Source organism: Panthera tigris, chromosome B1, assembly GCF_018350195.1.
Source record: "Panthera tigris isolate Pti1 chromosome B1, P.tigris_Pti1_mat1.1, whole genome shotgun sequence".
Lineage (NCBI taxonomy): Eukaryota > Metazoa > Chordata > Mammalia > Carnivora > Felidae > Panthera > Panthera tigris.
The window spans coordinates 79,143,266-79,170,336 of record NC_056663.1 but is presented as its reverse complement, the minus strand read 5'-3'; the positions used below and the strand labels follow the sequence as shown (position 1 = coordinate 79,170,336).

At 43.2% G+C, this 27,071-nt stretch overlaps 1 protein-coding gene across 2 annotated transcripts in view; it reads left to right on the top strand.

Annotated features, from left to right (window-relative positions):
• Window positions 1-6,422: 6,422 nt before the first annotated feature.
• ARHGAP10 (Rho GTPase activating protein 10) overlaps window positions 6,423-27,071 on the top strand; it is a 322,459-nt gene continuing 301,810 nt past the window's right edge. Inside the window, exon 1 of one of the 2 annotated variants that reach the window (XM_042983812.1) lies at window positions 6,423-6,736. In XM_042983812.1, coding sequence (XP_042839746.1) covers window positions 6,583-6,736 — 154 coding nt within the window. In that variant the 5' untranslated portion in view covers window positions 6,423-6,582. The remainder of the gene's footprint in view (window positions 6,737-27,071) is intronic. The other variant, XM_042983811.1, reaches the window with a different exon arrangement.

The window sequence follows — 27,071 nt, the reverse complement described above, 5'->3', positions numbered from 1 at the left end:
AATGGGATGTATAAAAACATATGTTTTTACTGTGGTATAAATAGATGTATTATTTTTATTGTGGTAAAATACATATAACATAAAAGCTACCATTTTAGCTATTTTAAGCATACAGTTTAGCAGGATTAAGTATAATCACATTGTTGTTCAACCATCACCATTATATTTTATAGATTACTAGTTGACAAACCTGTTGTGTAGCATCCTCGAATCTTAGTGGCTCAACCCACCTTAAGCTCAAAGCGTCTCTATATACACTCCCAAGAAGTCCTATGATCTTGCATTTGCAAGCTGAAGAACCAGAAAGCCAGTGGTGTAAGTCCCAGTCCGAGTCTGAAGGGGAGAGACCCAGGAGCACCAATGTCTGACGGTAGGAGAAGATGGACATCCCAACTCAGAGAGAGAGAGAGAGAGAGAGAGAGAGAGAGAGAGAATTCACCTCCCTCTGCCTTTTTCATTCCAGCCCCTGATGGACTAGATGCTGGCCACCTGCGTTGGTCACCCCCAGCACAAAGAGTGGCTCCACTTGGGTGGCCCAAGCTATTTGGCACTACTCCCACCTCTGCCTCAATGACCAGTTGAGGGAAAGCCTCCAAGTTTAACTGAGATAGGGCATGGCAGGCCTCTAAACAGGCTTGATGCTCAGATTGAAGTAGTTGTGATAGGGGGGCATCTTTCCAGTGTAGAAAGTAGCATTGTTTTTAGGTAAATCTGGAAACGGTGAAGCCATTTGATTCTCACAAAGGAAATTTCCAAAGGGCTGAAGTCAATACTCAGATGGGGCAGAGCTGAGAAAATCACAGACAAATGAGCTGGAGTGGTGATAAATCTACAGAAGCCTGTCCCCGCTTTTCAGGGAGGATTTTAGTGATATGGTCCAATAATTTCTTGTTTATACTATTTTGGCACCTCCCCCCATACTTGTGAGAGAAAACAGCCTAATACAGTTTGGAAGACACCCAAGGATTTATCTTATATTTCCTCTCATTATATCATTTATGTTTCGCCATAGCAATAATTTATGTACCTCACTCATATAGGTGTCAGCCTGCAGCAGAGACTGCTAGGTGCCTGCTCAAAATCTATTGTCCTTTTTCTCTTTGTAAGAAAATACAATTTCTTTCAACACGCATTTTTGGAGTGCCTGGTGGCTCAGTTGGTTAAGCCTCCGTCTTCGGCTCAGGTAAAAACCTCATGGCTTGTGAGTTTGAGCCCCACATCAGGCTCTCTGCTTTCAGCACAGAGCTCCCTTTGGATGCTCCGTCTCCCTCTCTCTCTCTGCCCCTACCCCACACCTTCAAAAATAAATAAACATTTTTTTAAAAGACCATATTTTTCTCTTGCTGCGAAGTGTGGCCATGTGACTAGGTTCTGGCAAATGATATAAAAAACAAAAATGTCTAAGACCTGCAGGAATGCTGAAAACAGTGCTGACTCAGTTTGGGGGGAGGCACTCTTATCCTTTCCCTTCCTTCACAGAGGGAGCTGTAGGAGCCACCTTGTATTATGAAGTGAAACGGATTGGAACCCAGTGCTTCCCTGGGGACCCTGGAATCACGTTAGGCTATTTACTTCTGGACTTCTTTTACATGAGAGAGAAATAAATTCCTTGTGGTCTAAACTACTGTTATTTTGGATTTTCTGTTATAATGTGTCTGGACCTAATTTTAACTGACTCACCCTGAAACATATCCAAAGAATAGAGTAGAACCCTTATTTGAACTTTATAGGTAGCAACTTTGTTACTCATCTGGGGAAGACGACATGGTATGTAGAGGAACCTACATAAAGGGAAGGTTTCATCTGTATTAACCTGTTTTATCTAGACTAGAACCTGACCAATTTGCATTGTTTCAAATGCTTATCTAATCCAGGCACCTAGCAAAGCCTAAAAATGCTTACCTGACACACAGAGTTGTATGTCTCCTAGGCACCTAGAGCTTAATGAGTCTGAAGCTGAAATTGATCTTGCCCATCCCAGTCAACACATCAACTTCTTATCCCCTGTTTTCCTTTCAGTGAAATGTTCAGTAAAGTTCATCTCCACCCATCTAACCTATCATGACAGGAGCCTGGGGGGCCATCTTTGACACTCCTCATTTCTGCACTGTTACTTAGAGGGTGAAGCTATGCCATTTCTTGCCCAGACAACTCCAAAAGCCTTCCCTCTGGACTCCACACAGGAGCTATAGAGAAAACACAAACCAGATCACATTATCATCATGCTGAAAACTCTTCAAAGGCTCCCAATAGCATTATGGTACAATCCAAAATCCTCATATGGCCTATGAGGCTCTGTGTGGTGTGGCCCCTGCCTATCCTCCACCACCTGTGTTGGCCTGAGCCAGTATCTCTCAACGACTATGCTTCAGCTGCCTAACCTCTTTTAGTCTCTTGAATGTATGACTCTTTCTCATTCCAGAGGCTAGCAGAGGCTGGTTCTCTGCCTGGACTACTCTGTTCTCAAAGCCCCCTGTTTAATGGTTAACTCCTACTGATTCTTCTGGTCACTGATTAAATGACCAGAAGTCATTGTCTTCCTGACCTTACTCCTGATTTATATCAGGCTCTCAATTAGAATGTCTCACACATCCTTTACTCTAACTGTATGGCACTTTAATTTGAAATTAGATATATATTTGTGTGTGGTTTTGTGTTTTGTTTTGTTGTGTTGTTGCTGTTGTTTGGTACCATGCCAATTTCCCTCTAGAGAACAAAAGCACAGTGAGGATAGACACTGTTTTGTATTCTGCTGTATCACCAACACCTAGTATGGTTCGTAATATATATAGAAACTTCACAGATATTTGTGGGAAGAATGAATTGATTAATGAACAAAATTGGGGCCTAGGAACTCTGGAGCATCCGCTTTTGTGATCACTTTCCTTGAATTCTGTCTTACATGGTTTAATGCTATGATTTTAGGAGGACAGGTTTCCCTGCCCTGCCCCCCCCCCCATTTTTCACATACTGGTGGAATGTAATCTTCATCTCTGCCTCCTCCTGACCATCAGCATTCTTGCTTTCAGCAGGTGCTTTACAAAAACAAAAATTACTATTAACAAAAATTTTATTAAGTTTTCTCAACCAACTTGCACTTGCAGCATCATTGTCTCCATGCCATGGATGGTAAGCCTGAGATTTAGAGATTTTCCTTTGCCAAGCTGGTACAACTACTAAGTAGGGAGGCTGACTAGGAGCTCCTAAATTTCTTTTTTTTTTAATGTTTATTTTTATTTTTGAGACGGGGGAGGGGCAGAGAGAGAGGGAGACACAGAATCTGAAGCAAGCTCCAGGCTCTGAGCTGTCAGCACAGAGCCTGACGCGGGGCCTGAACTCACAGACCTCAAGATCATGACCTGAGCCAAAGTCAGACGCTTGACTAAGCCACCCAGGTGCCCTGGAGCTCCTAAATTTCTTTAGGAGAAATGGTACCATTGTACCATAAGGGTTTCCCTTACTTGGCCATACTTCTCATTCATTCCACAGTTACTGATCATTTCTACCAGGCCAGGTACAAGGTGTAACTGAATAAAACTAATTAGGGCCTTCCACTCTTGGTGATCATTGGTAGAGCTATTTAGTATTGAATTAAGATTTAAAAAACTTTTTTTTTAACGTTTATTTATTCCTGAGGGAGAGAGAGAGTGTGTGAGTGGGAGAGGGGCAGAGAGAGAGGGAGACACGGGATCTGAAACAGGCTCCAGGCTCTGAGCTGTCTGCACAGAGCCTGGCGTGGGGCTCGAACCCATGAACCATGAGATCATGACCTGACCCGAAGTCGGACACTTAACCAACTGAGCCACCCAGGCGCCCCCTTTTTAAAAAAAAATTTTTTTTAACGTTGAATTAAGATTTATATTCACCTGCTGTTTAAATTGTTTTGGGGAGTGTGTGTGTGTATGTGTGTGTATGTGTGTGTGTATGTGTAAAGACACAAGTAACAGTATTTTCATGCTGTTGTATAATTGTTTTAAACAATTGTATAATTGTATAATTGTTTTGCTCCAAAATATCTAAATATCTGGCCACATTGAACCAGAGTCTTTGTGGCTGGAAGTAGAAAGTGGTAAGGAAGAAGAGGCATTCCTGGAGCAGCCCCCACCCCACCCTCCTTTTTAAACTTTATAGTTGAGGTATTTCACATACCAAAAAAAATTCACCCATTTAAATTATACAATTAATGATTTTTAGTAGAGTTACAGAGTTGTACAATCATTACCAAAATCTAAGTTTAAATTATTTTCATCATCCCCAAAGGAAACCCTTATTCTACCCCCACCCCACCATCCAGCCTCTGGCAATAACTAATCTACTTTCTGTCTCTTATGGATTTCCCTGTTCTGGACATTTCACATGAGTTGAATAATATATGTGGCTTTTTGTGACTGGCTTCCTTCACTTAGCATTATGTTTTGAAGGTTCATTGTGTTGCAGCATTCATCAGTCCTTAATCTTTCTCTATTAATATTCCATTAGTAGATTAATATTCCACTGTATGGATACACACATTGTGTTTATCAACCCATTCATCAGTTGATGGACATTAGAGCTGATTCCACTTTTTGGTTATTATGAACAATGCTACTATGAACAAGTATTTATTTGTGCAAACATGCTTTCATTTCTTTTGGGTACATGCCTAGGGAGTGCAATTGCTGGCTCAAACGTTAAATTTATGTTTAATGCATTGAGGAGTATCAGCAGCCCCTCTTTATGAGGATAGGTTTAGGGTTTTGCCCAGAGGAATTTAAAAAAATATATTTATTTTTATTTGTTTTGAGAGTGAGAGAGAATGCAAGCCAGGAAGGGGCAGAAAGAGAATCCCAAGCAGGCTCCACAGCTCAAACTCACGAACTGTGAGATCATAACCTGAGCTGAAATCAAGATTCGGATGCTTAAGGGAGCCACCCAGGCACCCCATGGCCTAGAGGATTGAGTGCCTGTCAATTTGTCTTGTTTTGCCAGGTCCTCACTGTTTGTTTACATCCCTTTTATTCTTGCCTCTTTCCCCGTCTATTTGCCTCTTTTATTCTCTTCTCTGAAGAATCCAGCCCCCTGCTGATTTTAGTAGGAACTGAAGCTTTCAATGCCTAAACATTATTTGTAAAACATTTGGAACTCTCTGGAGGATGGACATTAAAGTAATAATGTTTATCTGTTTTTCTGAGGGTTAGCCCCACGCTGGAGGTGCTATTTTGTAACAAAAGAGCTCATTGAGTAGGAGGCTTATTTAACTTCTTCCTGAGGGTTAGGCTCCTACAACATGCTGTCCAAACAGATTCTTAATTACCTAGAGCTGAGTCTGAAAGTTTTAGAGAATAGCTTTGAAGTTTCTTTGTGGAAAGCAACATCTTTAGTAAACATATATATGTAAACATGTGTTGTGAGCTTGTAAAAAATGTGCGCAGAGTTCCTGGTGTGTGCCTGGCACATAATAATTGCTTAATAAATTGTAAGTTGCCATTATAAAAAGTTACTGTAATGAACAATTGATTTCTTTTGGAAATACATTTCAGGAACTTAAAATATCTTAACTTTTTAGGAGACACATCCGAGTTCTGCCAGAGAACACAAAATACTTTTCCATGTGTGCTGACACAAATTCTCATTTGATCGTCACCCCCGCACCTCGTGAAACCTGGCATTTGTTTTCGTCGGTTATTTTTAGAACAATAAAGATCATCTCCACCTACCCAAGCAAATTTAATCTGCTGAATACAACAGAGACAACTTTTCAGTGGTTTAGCCACCCCTCTCTCTCCCTCCAAGCGGTTCAGTGTGGATACGCAGCAGGGTGTAATAGAAGCTCTCGGCCCCCAAACTCTTCCTGCTCATGTAAAGCTTTCAATTAAAGCGGAGATTCAGCACGCATTTTACTGCAGATGGGGAACGGGAATAAGGAAAAGCGAGCCCTGCGTGCGAGAAACTTTCACAGCTCAGGGGCGCTCCCAGGATAAGTGAGATCAAGGAGTCCATCGTTTCCCCTAGCAGGCCAGACCTCTGCGTGCAGTCGCTGGCAGAGCGGGGATTATAGACTGCAACTGTCTCCCCTTCCTTGCCCAGGTCGAGTTCTCTGCATCCGGGAGCCCGCGGGAAGTCATCCCAAGTGGGGGAGCCGAAAAAAGGGATGGGCACGCGCCCCGGGGGTGGAGGAGAAGCGCGGGACGAAATTCTAGATCGGAGGAGGCTCGGAAGGAAGAGGAGGGGCAACTGCGCGTGGGGAAGAGAAGGAAGAGGCTGCCGGGGAAAAAGGAAGAGAAGGGAAGGGAGGGAGGAAGAAGGAAGGCGGATAAAGAAGGGGCGAGCGGAGGCGGGCGCCCGGGCGGGGCGGGGCGGGGCGGCTGGCGCCTCGGGGAGGGTCTGCGGGGCGGGGCGGGGCCGCGGGCGCCCGGGCATCGGCGGGGGCTGCCGGGATTGGGGCGCCGCGGTTCTCGCTCGCTTCGGCCGCCAGGCTCCGCTCCGAGGGACACGTCCGCGCCGCGCTCGCCGCGCGCCTCTCCGGGACTTCCTGGCCGCTGCCCCGAAGCCCGACGCGGATCTCCGCAGGGCGCTGCGGGCGGGTGGCGGACCGCAGCAGTCATGGGGCTGCAGCCCCTGGAGTTCAGCGACTGCTACCTCGACAGCCCGTGGTTCAGGGAGAGGATCCGCGCCCACGAAGCGGAGCTGGAGAGGACCAACAAGTTCATAAAGGAGCTCATCAAGGACGGGAAGAACCTCATCGCAGCGACCAAAAGTAAGCGGCGACCTGGGCGCGGGCGAGCTGCGGTGCGGCCGGCAGGAGCCTCTGCGGGAGCGCGAAGGCCAGTCGCGCGCCCCAGCTCAGCCGCCGGTGGAGCCGGGAGGCCCCGGGCTCCCTCCTGCCCGGCTCCGCAGGCAGCCGGCGGCGAGTCCCCTTTCCCGCCCCTCGCCCTCGGCAGCGGCCAGAGCCGGGAGCCGTGCGTGGGAGCGCGCCGCCGGCAGCCCGGCACCCCTTGGTGCCTGCGTTCCCTGCCCGGCCCGCCCGAGGTCAGGTTGGATTGCACCCTAAAAGCTGCCCGGTCTTTCCTGAAACAGAAACATCAGTTTCACTCGCCTTGTCTCGTGACCTCTCCAGAGGACTTTCTGGGGATTCTTTGAAAACCTGCTGGGTGTTGAATTTTTCAAAAGTCCCTGAAACGACACTCTTACCGTGGTATTTTCTGATCGTTTCGGACCATCTCGTCCCGAGTCCTTCCCTGTGCCAAACCAGAAAGTCCACCTGGCCTTGTGCTGCTTTCCGCACATTCTTGACCTCCTGCGCCGGCGAGGGTTCAAAGATTGCGGCTTGTAAGGGGGAGCAGACAGCCTACCCTTTGGCTGGAACCAGCAGTGCCTGCAAATAGGGAATTTCACCCTGGTCAGGCTTCATGCCAACCTCCCTGGTTCTTCTCTGTGTGTTTTTTGTTTTTTTTTTTTAAACTACGAAATGGCCACTGGAGAAATAGATCTCTGTAGGTATATCTATTATCCGAGGAGATTCTTTTTAGGAGGGAGAAAGGCTAAAATTCATGCTGAAACACCGAGTTGGTGATGCTGTTGGATATGGGGCGGCATTAGCTCCAGTGAGGAGCTGGGTGGCCTGACCACACCTGTAGCCCATAGACCTTCTGAGGATGCTGCTGAGTGCCCTCTTAAGATAGCAGGCAGGGGACAGGGCAGTATCCAGCTTCTACAAGTCTGTGTTGCTGGGGTCTTTATCTTTTCTCTAGTTTCTCAATTCGGTAATTCCCAGTTTTGGGAATTAGTCACTTGTACACTTGTTTGTAGATATCAACTCTGGGGAAAAATACCCTGTATCACCCTCTTCCCTACCCCCCCCCCCCCAATTTTGCATTAAGATTGAAACCTACTGAACAAACTGTCTCAAGAACCCAGCACAGTGCCTGGAACAGTAAATATTCATTTAACGAATGAGTTGAACTAAGTTTTAATAGGAAGAATTTAGTGAGCCACCCCTGTAATTTTGGGAGCAGGTCAGTCAACTTCTTTGGATGATGTCCAGGGTTCCTTTTGGTTCTCTGACCTTGTTTGTGTTGCAAAATGAAGCTTGGGCATCACTTTGGGATGTGTGGGCTTATTTGGATGATTTTTGTCCAGTGCCTTGGGATTAGGTATGTGTGTTGGGTGGGAAGTAGGGAGAGTCTGTAAGTATGTAGGAAGGAGGGAGGAGAGGGCAGGGTGTACGTGTATGTGTGAATGAACGTGAGGGAGAGGACTCCTTTCTGTGGCTTGGGTCAGTGGCCAGGGGAGTGTACATTCTCCTCTCTTACTGGCCTTAGCAGCTCCCTCTGGAGCTAGGAAGATGAGGGGGGAGGCTTTGGTATGGGGAGAGGCAGATGGCAAAGCCAGTTTGGCCACTGGTAGAAAGCTATTTATGTGACTGCATGTTCCCTCTTCTGCCAACAGGACACATGCCTGGTGTCCCAGCAGCAGCTGGTACATCTGGGGGGCCAGCTGTCAGCCTTCCTCCCCAGAATGTAGACTTTCTGTGAACTGGTCTTACTCCTTTTGATTCTTGTACTTTACCATAAGAAACATAATTTATAATCGTAAGAGCCCCCAGAAAGTATATTTTTTTCCTCATTGTGTTTGATTAACTTAAATTCTTTTTTTTTTTTTAAATGTTTACTTTTGGGAGAGAGAGACACACACTGGGTAGGTAGGAGGAGGGGAGGGTCAGAGAGAGGGAGACACAGAATCCGATGAAGCAGGCTGCAGGCTGCAGGCTGCAGGCTCCAGGCTCCAGGCTCCAGGCTCCAGGCTCCAGGCTCCAGGCTCCAGGCTCCGAGCTGTCAGCACAGAGCCCGATGTGGGGCTCGAAATCACGTACCACAAGATCATGACCTGAGCTGAAGTTGGCCACTTAACCAACTGAGCCACCCAGGTGCCCCTGATTAACTTAAATTCTTTCCCAGAAGACAGCAAAAAAAAAAAAAAAACTACAGCTTTAGCTCACTTGCTTTAGGCAAGTTAGGAAGACCCTGTGTTTGCCCAGCCCACTCCTTAAATTTTAATTCTAGTTCCCATCAAAGACTACAAGCACCAATAGGACTTAAGTCAGGGCACCTGAGTTTAATTCACCTTTACTGTGAGGGCCTGGCTACATGACAGCTGCTCAGGTCACTTAATTCTTTTGTGTTCAGTTTCTTTTGTCCTACTTCTTCGAGGCATTGGTAAGGTCCTGCAGTGTTTGGAAATTGCAGTGTAGGTCAGCTGTTTGCCTAACCAGTTGAGCCTTTCTGTATAACATCTGAGAGCCAAGAAGTGAAGGGAGGACATGAGGTGGAGGGAGTTGCTGCAGAAAGAATAACAATCAACTAGGTCAGACTGATTAAATTTTCGGATGTTTTACACTTTGTTGTGCAAAAATAGCATTTGGTGCATTTTCAGAATTGAGTTTAAGTGATTTCTGTTTTTCATTGCCCTGTAAGATGTCTCCTGGGTGCATTAGATACTTGTTGGATTTATGTAGTTCTGATGTCTTGATGTTTGAATATTCCATAAATATTTAAAGAAGTTGGAGGTGGCTCTGTGGGACTTGAAGGCTTACTGCTGGGTTCAGTGATGGTGGCAATCAGCAAATATTTAACATCTATGATTCATTAAATATTGGGATTGAGATTCGAAGAGGTAATAAGTCCAAGGCCCTTGTCCTTGAGTTTATCATCCTGTAGTTGAATTCAGTTCAATCTAGGGAATATGTTTGAACACCTGTAGCATTGTGCTAAATTCCATTTTGTTTAAGTTTGTTTTGAGTGAGAGAGAGGGTGCTTGTGTGTGAGTGGGGGGAGGGGAGTGGCAGGGAGAGGGAACAGAGAGAATCCCAAGTAGGCTCTGTGCTGTCAGTGACTCAGGGCTGGAGCTCACAGACTAAACCTTGAGATCATGACCTGAACTGAGATCAAGAGTCAGACGCTTAACTGAGCCACCCAGGTGCCCCCACATTGTGCTAAATTCTTGAAGAAACAAAGGATACACAGACACACATATTGAAAGGTTAAAAATTCAGTGACAAGCAAGTATTCTAACTTTCCCAGAAACAAGAGTTTGTTGTAGGTCAGAATGAAGACATGTGACTTGGGAGTTTGGGAACTCATTGTTTTAAGTAAGGAATAAAACCTTGTAGAACTTGGTCAGATTGAAAACAGCTGAAAAGAAACTAGACCGCCACAGTGTTTGAGGGCCATGAGGAGACCAGCTTGGAACAGGATAAAGGGAGAGGTCAGTTTCAGATTATGGAGGGTCGTAAAAGTGAGGTCAGGAATGTGGACTTTATCCTGTGGAGAATCACTGAAGGGTGTTCAGCAAAAGGCTGACATAATGGGAAAGAGATGGTTTCGAGACAGAATTTGACATCTGTGTGCAGGGCGGATTTGGACACAGCAGTGGGGGTAGGCGGGAGCTCCAGAGAGAAGTCTGGGATCATTGACTTCTGTGGTACATTTGGAGATCATTCACCCAATTCAATGGAGTCTTTGTTTAAATGGATTTTTTAGTCCTTTTTCTTTTTCACGCCTCTCCTAGAATAACCAGTGTCCTCTCTTAATACAGTCTTTCTTCTTGTAAGCCTTTCATGTGATATCTGTATAGTTTAAGATGCTTATGATTCATACAAATGTATAGCATATTTGCCAGAAATAGAAATGAGCTATGTATGCTTTTCTCACGAAGTTTACATTAGACAGTGTTGGGCGAACTTGTTCTGTTTTAGAGGAAAAAATATATTTTTTAAACAAACAGTCCTTACAGTTATTAAGCACTTACATAGTTATGTAAAATGCTCTTTAGTAAGGTTACATTGTCTAGCTTTCTTGATGTGTGTTAGTTAAGCTGTAGGGCCCCTCTGAGTGAACCTGCTCTTATCACAGACCCGGAGAAGGGTGCTGATGGCAGCCAGGACTAGAATTTCAGTCTTCCAAGTCTCGGTTTTAGTACTTTTTTTAGGCCTTGATATTTTATTTTTTTATTTTTATTAAAAAAAAATTTTTTTTAACCTTTATTTATTTTTGAGACAGAGAGAGACAGAGTATGAATGGGGAAGGGGCAGAGAGAGAGGGAGACACAGAATCAGAAGCAGGCTCCAGGCTCTGAGCCATCAGCCCAGGGGCTGAAACTCACGGACCGCGAGATCGTGACCTGAGCTGAAGTCCGACGCTTAACCGACTGAGCCACCCAGGTGCCCCTAGGCCTTGATATTTTAATATTTGCTTTAATATTTACTTGCTTTTTTGTTTTGTTTACTTCAGGACAACATCAGAGTTTTCTTTCTTTCTCGACATTCATTTTGGAAAGAGCGTACGTGTGTGGGCGCCCCTGTGAGTGGGGGAGGGGCAGAGAGTGGGAGACACAGAATCTGCTGAGCTGTCAGCGCAGAGCCCTACGTGGGGCTTGAACTCACAGACTGTGAGATCGTGACCAGAGCTGAAGTCGGATGCTTAACCAGCTGAACCACCCAGGCGCCCCTTTTTTTGCTTTCTTTACATTAATGTTTCAGACAGATAGTTCATGCCATAATTCCTTTCGGGGAAATTTCCCAAGTTGCTATTGCATTGAAACATATAGAAATTTGGAAGACTTAAAAGAATTTCACATCGTAATCCTGAGCCTCAGTTTCCTTATTTGTAAAACGGGACTGTTGCAGAAAGCCCAGCCTGAGGATTGAGTAAAATGGTGTGAAAGTGTTTTGCAAACGTGCATTTAAGTGTTGGGCAGACTCTATTGTTTGCCCAGCCAACATTACTTTTCTCTCTTTGGCTTGAATTTTGTTCAGGTGTCTCTACCTTTTCCCAGGTGACTCAGGGAAGGATGATTAAGGGCACTGCGGATTAGTCTAACTCCGTGTTTTTCAATCCTAGCTGACCTTTAGAATCACCTGGGCAGTGATAAAAACATGCATTCAGGGTTAAGGGTCCCAGAACTCTTAACTCCATTATGGTGAACCTATTTTCTGTGCTTGTAACCTGGTTTCAGAATGAGGATGTTTCTCAGTTCTGGTCATGGAGACGTGATAGGAAGTCTGCTGGAGACTGGGAAAAAGATTTCCTTTTGTGTGAGGAGACTCACCAAAAGGGTTCTTTACTCTTCTGTGGTATCTGGTTGTGTGGCCTGGAGCTGCTACCATCTTGGGAGGACTGAGTGGAGCCAAGGTAAAGAGTGTGGAGCAGACAGCTTACTGCATCTGGGTTTTTGATGTCACTGTGGGAGCCACAGACTATTTTATGTCTAAAGCCCAGGTCTGGATATATTGTTAAATGACCTAAGCCAGTTTGAATTGTGTTTTCTGCCACTTCACGTCCCAATATTGATGGAGAAATGTGATTCTAAATTTCATGCTGATCCTGGAATTGAGTGGAATTTAGAGAAGTATAGAAACAAAATATTATTGAAAACGTTGATAAGTTACAAATATTATTTTTCCCTGAATGTAAAAGAAGATTCAGGTATTTTTTGCCTCAAAGAAATCACCATGGACCCCCGACAAATCAGGGCATCACCTGGGGTAAGTCTTAAACTCTCTCTTGGGGTTTTACTACAGTGGGCTGGTCTCCAGTATGCATGTAGACTTTCTATAAAAATACTGTCTGACTGGAGCTAGGAGATGGACCTAGACAGCCTTTAAAAGCTTCAAATACCTTATTTGCTGCAGGTGGTCCTTGACTCCATTTAGAATAGTCTCTGTTTAGAGCCCTCCACTAGCCATCTGTGTTCATTTAGAATGTTTTATGGGTCAGTCATCCGGTGTGCTCAGTATCTTACAGACATGTTGCGTTTTCCCTGTCCTCCTATTTATCTGTTGGGGTTCCTTTGACCACATTTTTTTTTTTTTTTTTTTGCTTATTTTTTTGGAGGGGACCAGGGAGCATTGTTGACTTTTGGAAGAGGAGAAAACAGGCATTTTGTGTTTTAATTTTTAAAATAGCTGATGACACAGTGTAGCATAGAAGATTAAGAGTGCAAGTTGATGGTATTGGTCTGTCTGGGTCCATATCTTACCTCAACCACTCACTGATGGTGGAACCTAATCAAGTTGTTTGGCTTATTTATTTTTTGAGAGCGCATGTGAGCTGGGGAGAGGGAGATGGAGAGAATCTTAAGTAGGCTCCACACCCAGTATGGAACCTGATGTAGGGCTCAATCCTACAACCATGAGATCATGACCTGATCCAAAATCAAGAGTCCGATGAGCTCAACTGACAGAGCCACCCAGGTGCCCCTAGCTTTTCTCTGTTTTGTCACCCATAAAATGTAGATTATAATGCTATCCCCCGTATAGGCATGCTAGTTGGATTAAATAAGTTAATACATGTAAAGCATTAAGAATAAGCATTCAGATGTGAAATGTTAACACGTATGATGTCATTCTTTAAATTGTAGGCACATGTTTTAATATTAGGGCCTTTTCTTGCCTGAGAAACGTCTGTTCTGACCCAGTGACTACTGGGTAACCTTTCAGTGCTTATTACCCCTAAGAGTATATTCATTCATGTCCTCATTACCAGTGACCAAGAAGATAGACAAATTTGACAAACTCTGGGAAGGCTTCTAAAGTTTGAATGTGCAGGATATTGAAGTCTTGCAAGTAAGTTGATGAATCGAAGCTAAATGGTATCTTGGGAAAACATTCTCCAGAATTTATTTGCAGTTCACAAACATTTGAAGGTGAAGTAGAAGGTGTCAGTAAGGCTGCAGTAAATCTAGCAAACCACCTGCAGCTGGGACTCCAGCAGTCAGCAGGAGGCCTCTGTCCAGAGGACTGATGGGGGGGGGGTGGTGGTTGAAGGTGACAGAAAGAGTTGTGCTCCAGGTACTGAGATGATAACATCTCATGGAGCCTTCAGATACTTAAAAATTACAGTGATATTTTTAAAGGACATTAATGTTAGTGTTTAACCTGCAGGAAACCTTGACAACTAATGGACAGTGCTTGTATTTGCTAAGGGAAATTCACGATGAGAAATTCCAGATGAGAAAAGGCAGCCAGAGACATCTCTAAGAGGGATGTACCTAAGAGCTATTAGGTAATCCTGTCATCTATGAAAGAATCCTCAAATCCCCAAAGAAGCTGTTTTGAGTCTGTGACTCTAATAGCTCTTGACTACCTTATGGTTTTGTTTGTTTTTTGGGTCATAAGAGGCAAGAATTATGAAGGATATAAAAATGGTGGGTAGTCTGCAAAGTTACCATAAATCGTACTCTAAGTGATTGCTGACTGTATGTCGCAGTGAATAAGAACAGTGTGAAAGCTTGTTCAAATCACATAATTTGTCAGTGGAGGAGCTGGAATGTGAACCCACTTTTGTCTGACCCTAAAACCCTTAACCACAATCATTAGCTGTCTCCATAATGGGGTGTAACTGCGGTCTTGTGTTAGGGGAAGTGATTATGATAAATCTTGGTTATCTGGAATGTGTGTAAACTTCATGATCTAGTTGGGAGACAGTTCTTATTAGCTCAGTACAAGGACCATGACTGAAAGAAAATTTAAGGCCCTGTAGGATGATTATTGTAAATAAAACTGGTTGCTTGTTTGTATAGGAAGTATAGACATTCGGAGATTTGTTGATTTAGGATCAGTTAGGTTCAGATCTCTACTTAAAAGAGTATCATTTCCTTCCCCTCAGTCTCTGTCTCTTAATCTCTACTGTGCCCCTCCCCCCCCCCCCCAAGTTCCTTCTTCCTTTGTGTCCCATTCCTTCCTTCCACCCTTTGGTAGAGTAAATTTTCATTTTGTTCTCATATTTTGGCATTAGTATTTTTTGCTTTGCCAAAATTATGAAATAATTTAGAAATATATAAAGATACAGAGAATCTCATAATAACTACAAGTGTGATATTGCATTTTTCCACTAACTTCTTGTTTCATTAAGATGTAAGTTTTTGTAAATGTATATGCAGAAGCATATAGGAATAGCTGTGTCCTTAACTCATTGAAAGCACACTGTGTGTAAATCGTCTTTCAAGTAACATGTTCTCTTATTAAGATATAAGTGGTTGTAAATGTTAGTGGAGAAGCATATGGGAATAGCTCTGTTCTTAGCTCATTAAAACTATATACCATAGAGGGGCACCTGGGTGGCACAGTGGGTTAAGCGTCCTTTGATTTTGGCTCGGGTCATGATATGGTTTGTGAGCTCGAGCCCCACGTTGGTCTCTGTGCTGACTGTGTGGAGCCTGTTTAGGATTCTCTCTTTTCCTCTCTCTGCCCCTCCCCTGCTTGTGTTCTTGAGTTCTCTCTCTCTTTCTCTCTTTGGCCCCCTCAAAATAAATAAATGTAAACTGTGCTACACACATATATATTTACATAAATGTATATGAAGAATGTATCTGTAAAGAGCATATATATGTGTGTGTATATATATACACGTATATATATATAAAATCTCATAATAAACATTTCTGTATTAGCCTCACAGGTTGGGAAAAAATTGTTCCTGTCTGCCTCTCCCCAGTAGCAACCTATCCCCTCTTCCCAAGAGGTAGCAACTGTCTCAAACCAGCATTTATTATTCCCAGACACTTTAATATATCTGTACAAATTCCTAAATAATAGCATGTTTTTAGACTTTATATAAGGGTTTTCAAACTATATGTGCAACTCCCCCTCCCCTATCATATTAGTGAGATTTATCCATGTGGATACATGTAGTAGCTCTATTTCATTTAGTTCAACCTCTTTTTCCTACAAGTGGCATTTAAAAAGACTTTGTTAATTTACGTTTTATAGATACTCTATAAAAACATGAGATGTTCTGTGATGTATCATATTAATGCATTTTTTGATTGCTACACAACTTATTAGTGAATTTATGTAGTATGAAATGATAAAGTATTGTAATTCATTTTAAAAACTTTAAACCAGTAGCTTTGACAACAATCTGTAAATAATGTTCCCATGAGAAGCACCTGGGTGGCTCAGTTAAACATCTGACTCTTGATTTCAGCTCAGATCATGATCTCACAGTTCATGAGTTCAAGCCCCACGTCGGGCTCTGCACTGTCAGTGCAGAGCCTTGTTTGGGATTCTCTCCCTGTCTCTCTGCCCCTCTTCCCACTTGCATACATATGCTCTCTCTCTCAAAATAAATAAAAAAAAATTAAAGTAACGTACCCATGAATTTTGCAGTCCCTTAGTGAAATTTTTTTTGATAAATTATCAGCTTAGTGTGGATGATCACAGGAAACCAGTTTAAGTGTCAGTTGCTGGTCTGAATCAAGAACAAACAAAAATTAAAGTCTTTTCACTTCATTAAGTTAGACTTCTTGTATTGGTATCAGAAGAAAAAAATGATGTTAATATTCATAAACACGATGTGCATTAAGAACTCTGGTACCTTTCAGTCTAGTTAGGTCAGATGAACATGATTTTTAGGCAGGGATTGGTTGGTATTTTGTGACAGGACACAAAGCAAGCAGCAACCACAGCCTGCTGTATTTGATTATCCTCATATAGGAACATGATTTGTAGACTTGCCAAGGGGATGCTTTTGTAATGAGGAAGGCTTGACATCCTTCTCTTTTACACACACACACACACACACACACACACACACACACACACACACAAATCTCTGACGCTTTACATGTAGGTCTCAAGCTTCACGGGTATCACACCCGTGTTGTTGCCCTGGAAGCCTGCCTCCCTGGTTGGACTAGAATTTCCTCCTTGTGTTTCCTGAGGAAGATGTTAATCCTGTGCTACTTAATATTTCAACGGTGAGTGTGATTTCTCCTTCCTTGTTGACGTGTTCCCCCATGGGCACTGTCTGCCCTTGGGTGTCAAGGTATGCATTCCATCACCATCTGGTAGCGAGTCATGGTGAGGTGTGTGGCTGGAGGAAATCAGTTTGGCCAGAGTAATGTCACTTCAGGTCTGAATACAGGCTGTTTAGTACTCTTTAAGAAGGTGAGTGTTTTTATCTCTGACTATAAAGTTGGCTCCACCACTTAGCAGTGTAGACTGCTAGACTTTGGGCAAATCACTTAGACCCTCAGTGCCTGACTTTCCGTTTCATTGTTAGTAAAATGGAGATCGTAAGAACTCTGCCTACTGGGTAGCATGATTTAATCCTGATGTTACATTTTAAAGGATCTCAGAACTGTGCCTGGCCTATGGTAGGTGTTATTATCGTCCCCATCATCAAAAGAGCGCCATTCTGACTTCCTTTGGTTGAACTTGGACACAGTTGTGGCTTACCCAGTACAGATAGTAGAAATAGTCTGTGAACACGTGTTTTTTCCTCTTTCAGGTTAACAATATTTTGAAGTATAGTGCTGAATATAGGCCTCTCATTTATTAAAGAGAAGAAACCATCTGTAATAATGTGTTGAAATCCAGCATATTACTGAAGCTCTTTGCTTGAAAGTGTTGGGGACAAAGCCAAAGAAGTACAAGGGAGTGGAGTGTCATTGACCTGTCATTACTTTTATTTCAGAATCTGGCAGATGGTACTTCTGTCACTGTGACAGATAGTTTTGTTTTTCTTTGTGAAGTGCAGGTCAAAGGAAGCATAGCAAAAATATTGAAGAGCATGGTCTTTGATGTCAGATTTACTGTGTAACCTTGGGCAATTTGTTTAACTCCTCTGTGCCTTGATTTCCTCTTGTGTAAAATGTGGATAGTGGTTTTTCTCCATAAATGTGTCTAGAAGTAGTTAATTATTTCTAAAGTACTTTGAAAACTGATTCATAGTGACCCCTGTATGTGTTTGCTAAGCATAGGAAAAAAAATTAAAAATCTTTTCACAGTTATCACTATAATAACTTCATTCATGACAGCGGGGACAAAGTTATCAGTATAATAACTTCATGACAGCGGGGACAAAGTGTCATCCTAAGTCGTTAAACTCCACCTATTGTGGGCAAGTTGCTAGAGGCTTAACAGTGAACAGAGATCTTGTGTATCCACGCAGAAGTCAGAGTTCCGGTGGGGCAGATGGAGGATTAATTAAGCATTGTCATTCATATTGTTGAGTAAGATTGGGATGCTATGGCCATAGTTAAGAGGACTATCTAGGGAGTCAAAGACTTCAAGAAAGTAGTAACTTCTAAGCTGAGGCCACAAGGAAAGCTAGGAGCTTTCCATGCTGAGGGTAGGGAAGAAGGATTCTCCAAGCACAGTTAAATGCATGCCAGAGGCCTGGAGACTGGAGAGATATTGTGCTATAGGGCTGGAGGGACAGCTCTGGTAGCCAGGGAGAGAGGCCACAGCTCCTGCCCAGTGAGAGCAATGGGGCTGCAGAGCCAACAGGGGCAGGAGTGAGAAGGGCCAGGTGAAGGAGGGTAAGGACTTCAGGCTTCATTTGTAACACAGTAGGGAGTGATGAAAACGTTTTGAGCAGAGGACTTTGGCATCATAGGAATTGCATTTTAGAACAGTTTCTCAGGCAGAGGTTTTGAGAATGCCTTTGAGGAAAGGGCAACTGGAGGTTGGGAGGTCACTCACCTAGGCCAGAGACTCTGGTAGCAGATGAGGCTGATTCTTTAGGAGGGGTCAGGATACAGAGGCTGCAAGTTTTGGTGGGTGATTGGGTGTGGGGGTTGAGGAAGGAGGCACCCAGGAGGATTCCTCAGTTCCTGCCCTGGGCAGTTGAGTGCTATTCACTGAGGTAGTCCAGCTAGAGGAACAGGTTTTATGGAGAGAGGATACATTTTTTGGATTGGATATGTTGAAGCTGAGGTGCTTCTCAGCTATCCAGTGGACACATTCAGTACTTTGCTTCCTTTTTTGAGTATGTATTTCAAGAACAAGGAATAAAGCTAGAGGCAAAGATTCTGGAGACACAGCATATAGGTAGGAAATGACACCATGCAACTGGATAGCAAACCTGCTGGGAGAGAGATGTAGACGCAGAATGCAGTGTGCCTGGGCAAATCCTGGGGAACACAACTGTTAAAGGGTGGGTAGAAGAGCTTGAGGGGGAGATTTGAGAGCAGTAACGATTGTGGGGGGAAGAAGTGGAGAAGGTGGAAAATTTGGCTAGGGTCGCACAAGTCACAGACAAAGTAGGAGAGAGGAGACAAGGTCGCCTTACAAAGAGGACCAGTTCTAGCAATACAGGTGACATTGCATTAAGCCAGTTCATTGGTCAAACAAAACAAGAGACTTTCAACTATAGAGAACTAACTGATAGTTACCAGAGAGGAGGTGAGTGTGTGTTGGGGGGGGGGGGGCGGGGGAGGCTGGGTGGGTGGAGATGGGTGAAGCAGGTGAAGGGGATTAAGAGTACACTTGTCTTGGAGTGCCTGGGTGGCTCAGTTGGTTGTTTCTGACTTGATCTCTTGGTTAGTGACATTGATCCCTGCATCGGGCTCTGTGCTGGCAGCATGGACTCTCTCTCCCCCTCTCCCCTGTGCGTGGACGCTTGCTCTGTCCTCTCTCTCTCTCTCTCTCTCTCTCTCAAAATAAAAGAGCATTAAAAAAAAAAGTACATTTGTACTAAAGAGCACTGAGTAATCTGTAGAAGTGTTGAATCACTATATTGTACACCTGAAGCTAATATAACACTGCATGTTAGTTTTACTGGGGAAAAAAAAAAAGGACGGTGACATTGGTAATAACTGGGAGATTAGCTTATGGCACAGCAGGAATGGGAGCCTGACTGCAGAGGGTATGAGGAAAATAAAGGAGCCTCCCAAAGTATTGGTTAATGAGTGAGATTTGGACATTGCTAATGAAGGTATCCAATGGAGAGGAGGGGATTGAATATTCTGGGAATATTTCAGAGTACAAAGTATTTCTGAATGTAGAAGATGGAATTCAGATTCCAGGTGAAGGGGGGACACGCCTTTCATCTACTTCACTCCTAGAAGGGGTGGAGAAGATGGGTGCACACTCAGGCACATTTGGAGATTTGTGTCAGGACATTGAGGATGTTCTTACCAGTAGATTTATTTTCTCTGTGAGGTGGGTGGCAAGATAGTTTTCCGTAGTTAATTGTGTTTTAATTTCTTCCCCACCACATTCTTTGGTTAATAAATAATACATGACTTGTAGGACTTTTGTTTCATAGTCTGTTTGAAATGGGGGGAGTGGATGGAATCTGGATGTTAAACTGAGAATAGGTAATTGGAGGTAGGGAGAAAAGGTGGGAATAAGATGTCTGGATAAACAATCACTAGGACATTAAGAAAGTGCCTCTATTCCAGACTTTATTGTGTTGGCACTTCAAGTCGAATACTTTATTCAAACAGTCTTCAATCTTTTTTTTTTTTTTTTTTTTTTTTTTTTTTAAGAAGTAAATGAAAACACTGCTGATTTTTCTGTTTTTATCTCCATGGAATCATGATGGTTCCCTTTGGATGTTTACAGAGAAGAAAATGCCTCTGGCAACATCTGAGAAGGGACTTTAGGCCTTTAGATTTCTACCCCTTTGTCCAAGAGAGGAGGAGGAAAAGAGCCTGTGAGAATTTAGAATGTATTAAACTATCAGCGAGCTCAAAAGATCTCTCCTTCCTCTTTCCTGGCTAACTACTTAGGTTCTAACAAGTTTAAGAAACGATCTCCGGAAGAAAGAAATGCTTACGATGACTGTAATTCTTCAGATGCAGGGGTGTGCAGATGGCACCCCTCTTCCCTTTAGCCCTGGCTGCACTGGCTGGAAACCACTGCCTGGAGATGAAGGGCAGAGACTTTCAGGCTCTTCAAAGGGAGAGACTAGGAGTTCAGTGGGGAAGTTCCCCCCTTGTATCCCTAGAGCTAGAGTTGGTGTCCTCTTTTTGTGGAAAGCACAAGATAGGGTTCAGAATTAATCTGCGCCCTTTTCCTTTCTTGACAGTTCGAATTTTTGACATAAAACATGCGTTACATCCTCATTCACTTCCTTCAGTTGCAAGTGAGAGAAACCCGATTAAAATTAGTTGAAGCAAAAGGATTTCTTGGCTCCTATGAGAGAAGTCTGAGGAAGAGGGCTTGCTTAGGTGCACCTGAATCCAGGGGTTCCCACAGTGACATGTCTGTCTTTGCATCTCTAGCATTTCCTTCAGTTGGCTCCACCCTGAGATTGGCGCTCTTGCACGGTGATGAGAGCTTAAGGCTTGCGTCTTTTTTTTTTTAATTAAAAAAAATTTTTTTAAAATATTTATTTCTGAGAGAGCACAAGCGGAGGAGGGGCAGAAAGAGAGAGAGACAGAGAATCCAAAGCTTGCTGTCAGCACAGAGCCTGACCCAGGGCTCGAGCTCCTGGACCGCGAGATCATGACCTGAGCTGAAGTCAGACGCTTAACCGACTGAGCCACCCAGTCGCCCCGAGTCTTGCGTCTTTCTTATTGCCTGGTAATTGCAGAGAACAGTGACTCCTTTTCCTGAGAGGAGTTGTTCTCAAAGGGATGAATCTACCCCCTTGGAGATAGTTTTGGTTGTCATAACTGGGAAGTCCTACTGGCATCTAGTGAGGAGAGGGCAGTGATGCCTTGCTGCTTTACGTCCTGCAAGCACAGGATAGCCTGCTACAACAAGAAATGATCCAGCTTAAAGTTACTTGTGCTGAGGCTGAGAAACCCTGCCTTAGAAGTAGAGAGACCATATATAGTCCCTATCAAGATGCTTTTAAGAGTAGGGGACGCCTGGGTGGCTCAGTCAGTTGAGCGTCTGAATTTGGCTCAGATATTGATCTCAGGGTCCATGGGTTCGAGCCCCGCATTGGGCTCTGTGCTGACAGCTCAGAGCCTGGGGCCTGCTTCTGTGTCTCCCTCTTTCTCTGCCCCTCCCCCACTCATGCTGTGTCTCTCATAAATATAAAAAAAATTTAAAGATGCTTTTAAGAGTGAAACTATGCCGGACAACAGGGATAAACTGGGATCGTCCCGGGTAAACCTGGACATGTGGTTGTCCACCCTAAAGGCCCTGTCAGTACCGGCCCAGTCTCTGAGCATGGCACATGGTATAGTTTGGCCAACTGAATGATGTGCCTGCCACCGGGTTGAAGAAGCAGGCATCCAGTGATTATCTTTGTGACCAGGATGCTAAGGCTCACAGCAAAGGGATGTGTAGAACATAGGAAGAAAAGCAGACATCTAATAAGTAAGAGAACTCCCATATTTGAAAGTGACTTTTAGACCTGTTTTGATCTGGACCTAGAGACTTTATGTGACAAATGAGGACAGTATGACTTACTAGTCAGGTAAGTTTGCCGTGTCTTTTTTCCCATTGCTTGGTTGATTCCTTTTTTTTTTTTTTTTAGGTTTATTTTTGATTTAGAGCACAAGTTGGGGAGGGGCAGAGACAGAGAGTGAGGGAGGGAGGGAGACAGGGAGAGAATCCTAAGTAGGCTCCACACTGTCAGAGCCTGATGCAGGGCTCGAACTCATAAATGGGGAGATCATGACCTGAGCCAAAGTTGGACGCTTAGCTGACTGAGCCACCCAGGTGTCCCTTGGTTAATTCCCTTTAACAAAAATAGAGAAGGTTAGGAGAGATGAGAGGTGGAAATGAAGGCTGGGGTCTGTGTGACTTGCCTGGGTACAAGGTTAAGGTTGCTGATACAATGTGGTAGTTGGGGTCTGTGCCTTCCAGCATTTAAGGTCTAAGTATGGAGCGACTGACACTTTTTTTGATCATTGTGGAAAAAGCGTAGATCAGCATAGCTAATATTTATAATATTTTAATTTCTGATCATCCAAGAAAATATTTTAAAAATTAAATAGTGATTTGGTGGCTTAATTTAAATTTCTGACACTGATACAGTGCTTCTCTTTAGTTTTGGAGAAATAAAGTATTGCTAAGGAAAACTGATGTTTGTGAGTGTAATTCATCTTGCACTGTGGATTGAGCAATTTTACATTCTTTTTTTCCTTTTAAAGGAAGAAGGAAATAAAAGGGGGGGGGGCACCTGAGTAGCTCAGTTAGTTAAGTATCCAACTCTTGATTTCAGCTCAGGTCATTAGCTCAGAGTTCATGCAGTCAAGCTCTGCATCAGGCTCAGCATTGACAGCAAGGAGCCTGCTTGGGATTCTCCCTTTCCCTGCCCCCCCGCCCCCCTCCCCGCCTCTCTGCCCCTCCCCCACTCATACTCTGTGTCTCTCAAAAATAAATAAACTTAAGAAACTTTTTTTGAACAGAAATCAGAGCAGATTTTTTTCCTTTCCATTCATGTATATTCCCTCAATTTTAAGGTTGAGATAATCCTGTAAGCATGTAGAAAAGTTGTCTACATAAGTTCATTTTCTTCTGAATTGCATGATGGTTTCTGGAAATGGAAACATTTTCCCTGTGTCCATTTTATTGTGAATGCTGGATAGTATCTAGAGCAGAGATGTGAAAGGAGGTAAATGACCTACTTGGACTATTTTCATTGCCAGTCTAGGAGAATTGTGGCGGTTAAATTAAATATTTATGTTGTGAACTCTGAAATCTTTGACAGTTGACTGCTTGTCTTAACTGACATCATCTAACAGGCTGGTATGTCTATGCAAAACTATTGGTGAGCGGTCCGACATCCAGAAACCGGATGTATCACTTAACCACAGTTAACAGGTTTTTGTTTGCTGTAAGATGGTTTGGTGCCTGTTGCCAGCATCTGCCAGAGTGTCTGCAGTACTGATTTACCTTGACAATCATGGAACAAAAGGTTTTAAAAAGTGCTGCTTTGTCCAGAGAACAGAGAGGCAACTTTGTAAAGACCTTCACATTTTGTGACTTGGAAGTTTTCATTCCACAAGCTTTAAAGCTGAACGTGGGGTTGTGAGTAAATGTACTCCCTCAGTTCTCACTGAACAAAACAAAGGAACGGAGCGGGAGTGGGTTCCATGGTGGAAGCTAGTGGCATCGGTGAGCATTTGTTTGACCTTTGGAAGGTGCTGGAGGGCACCTTTTTGAATGACATGTGTACCAAAACTGAGAATTTATATTAGGAAGAAAAGTTGGAATGGAATGGAATTGATACGTATTCAGCTCTGTGGGCTTCTATTGTGTGTGTGTGTGTGTTCTTGTGTGTGTGTGTGTGTGTGTGTGTGTGTGTGTGTGTAATCTAATCATATTTTACATGTGACTAAACTATGCTTATTATTTAGGAGGGATCAGTGATGATTCCTTTAAAATGAATAGTCATCTCCTAACCTATTTTTGGCATGTGGATGTGAATATCCATTTTTAGCTGTTGGATTTGTTTAAATGAAGGTGCATATAAAATATCTTCAATTTAAAATAGCAGTGAGTAGATTACTATTGTTTTAAGTTGGAGATAATAAATTTTGTTTTAATTTGCCTCATAATCTACTTATCAGTTGAGCTTTTCGAAAACATTATCTGAGATGTACTAAAACATATTTATAAGTTTCTAAGAATAATAATAATTGTGGTTGTAGTAGCGGATAATAGGTTTTTATTTAATTTTTTAGCACTTAGTGAATAGCTATATAAGCTTTTCACATGGGTTAGCATTTACTTGTCACAGTCTTATTTGGTGCTCGTTCTTTAAAAAAAATTTTGTTTAATGTTTATTTTGGGAAGGAGGGAGGAAGGGGGAGGGACAGAGGGAGAGAGAGGGAAACACGGACTCCGAAGCAGGCTCCAGGCTCTGAGCTGTCAGCACAGAGCCCAACGCAGGACTTGAACTCACAAGCCGAGTCGTGAGATCATGACCCAAGTGGAAGTTGAAGTCAGAGGCTCAACTGACTGAGCCACCCAGGTGCCCTGGTGCTCATTCTTATAGTAAATACCATTTGCAACTTAAGAAGCTGGGTTTTCATAGGTTGAGTTCGTTGCCCAAGGGCACTTACCCAGAAAGGTATGTGCCCCCTGCCAGTTGCACACGGACTGTGAAGCCTTTAGTTTCTAGAAGAGCATACATTATTGCCATTGATAACAGAATTTCACAAGCCTTATTTACAGTATTATCTTGTGTAAAGACATGGGGTGGGGGAGCAGTTACGTTTGCAAAGTGCACTTAGGAAATTAAAAAGTTTTCTATGAAGGTGATAGAACTTCCTTTAAGCTATTAAAAGTCGCAGGAAAGGAAGTCATTTTTAGATGATCTGGAACAGTGGCTATACTATTCTATTTGTTTTACAAGAAATGAAAAAGCTTGTGGTCATTTGCTCTTTAACCAAAGCAGAATTTGAAAAGTAATGTTATGGTTAATGATCCAAAGGGTGTGTGGGTTTGTTGTGTCCTGACAGCTTGCTAGGGTTGCCATTTTCAGCTTCTCTGTCTTACCATGATAAGCAGAGACCTGGAGAGACCTCCAAAGATCTGGAGGATTTATTCCCTTAAAGGGAAAGACATGTTTTGTGAAATGGATGCTTTACTGTTTATGCCAGTAATGCCTCCTTGCTTAAACTTGTTGCTTATTTCATGCCCCAAATTGTATTGCTCTCTTATTTTCTTCACAAGTAATGACCCTCTTATTTTCTTCACAAGTAATGACCATTTCTTTTCTTTGTGGATGTATTTTCATCCTTTTTGGTGATGGTATTCTGAATGTATTTACCCTGAAATAGATTTTTTCCTGGTTCATCTATGAGGAACTTGCTCTCCAGAAGTTTAAGAATTTTGTCCAGGGGTGCCCGGGTGGCTTAGTTGGTTAAGCATACAGCTTTGGCTCAAATCATGATCTCACAGTTCATGGCTTCTAGCCCCGCATCAGGCTCTGTGCTGACAGCTCAGAGCCTGGAGCCTGCTTCAGATTCTGTCTCCCTCTCTTTCTGTCCCTCCCCTGCTTGCACTCTGTTTCTCTGTCTCTGTCTCTCTCTCTCAAAAATAAATAAACATTAGAAAAAAAATTAAAAAGAATTTTGTCCAGAGCCATAGACAAAGACATTGTAGTTAATTTAAAAAATACTTTGGGGCTTTTTAATCTTTAATCTAGTGAATTTCAGTTAAAGTCCTGGTCTCCTAACTCTTGCCATGGAGCTGGAAGGAATGCCTGACCACTGTATTCTAAAAATGAGGAAACACATCCCAAGTGGCCTCTAAGATATCTGCTTTGTCCTGTCTGTTGGTTTCTTGACGTTCATTTACAGTGTTGCGTTTACACTGAAGTCAGTTTTTTTTTTTTTTTTAAATTTTTTTTTTCAACGTTTATTTATTTTTGAGACAGAGAGAGACAGAGCATGAACAGGGGAGGGGCAGAGAGAGAGGGAGACACAGAATCTGAAACAGGCTCCAGGCTCTGAGCTGCCAGCACAGAGCCCGACGCGGGGCTCGAACTCACGGGCAGTGAGATCATGACCTGAGCCGAAGTCGGATGCTTAACCGACCGAGCCACCCAGGTGCCCCTGAAGTCAGTTTTTTTTAACTTTTTTTTTTTTTTTTGAGACAGAGAGACAGGGTATGAATGGGGGAGAGTCAGAGAGAGAGGGAGACACAGAATCTGAAACAGGCTCCAGGCTCCGAGCTGTCAGCACAGAGCCCGACGAGGGGCTCAAACTCATGGACCGCAAGATCATGACCTGAGCCAAAGTCGGACGCTTAACCGACTGAGCCACCCAGGTGCCCCTGAAGTCATTTTTGAATTTGTTTATTTGCAGTATTAATGAACAAGTAAATGTGGGAATCATATTTAAAGGGTGATTTTTTTCCCCTTTTGAAACCATTTTCATGGTGCTTACATCATAATTGTGTACCTTGAAAACTTAGATGTGAATGAGCGAAAAATTTGAGACTTAACCATTTAATTTACCCGAATGAAAGCTCTTCCTCTTGATGCTTCATTAAAATTGAAGTAGGGAAGTTAATGAATTGAATCAAGATGATGTGACATTGTTTTGTGGTTGGGATTTCCATTCATCTGCCGCTACTGGTCTAATAAAAACTGAACGTTCTGGAAGCTTTGCCCCTAACCTTGCTCACATGCTGGATTCCAGTACACTTTCAGCCCCCTCGAGGGTGGTGGTATCTTCTCTCTATCCTTTGCCAGTACCTAGAATAGTGCCTGGTTCTTAGGTTTTTGGATTAATAACTTGCTGTGAGTAAATGCCTGTCTGGCTCCTGGAATGTTGGAAGTCCTTGAAGTCTGGAGAGGTTACGTGACACCAGTAAAGACACAGATAAGAATGTGAGAATCCAGAGCCTTCCATTCCTGTCCAGTTTCTGAGCCACTGATGTGAGACAGAAA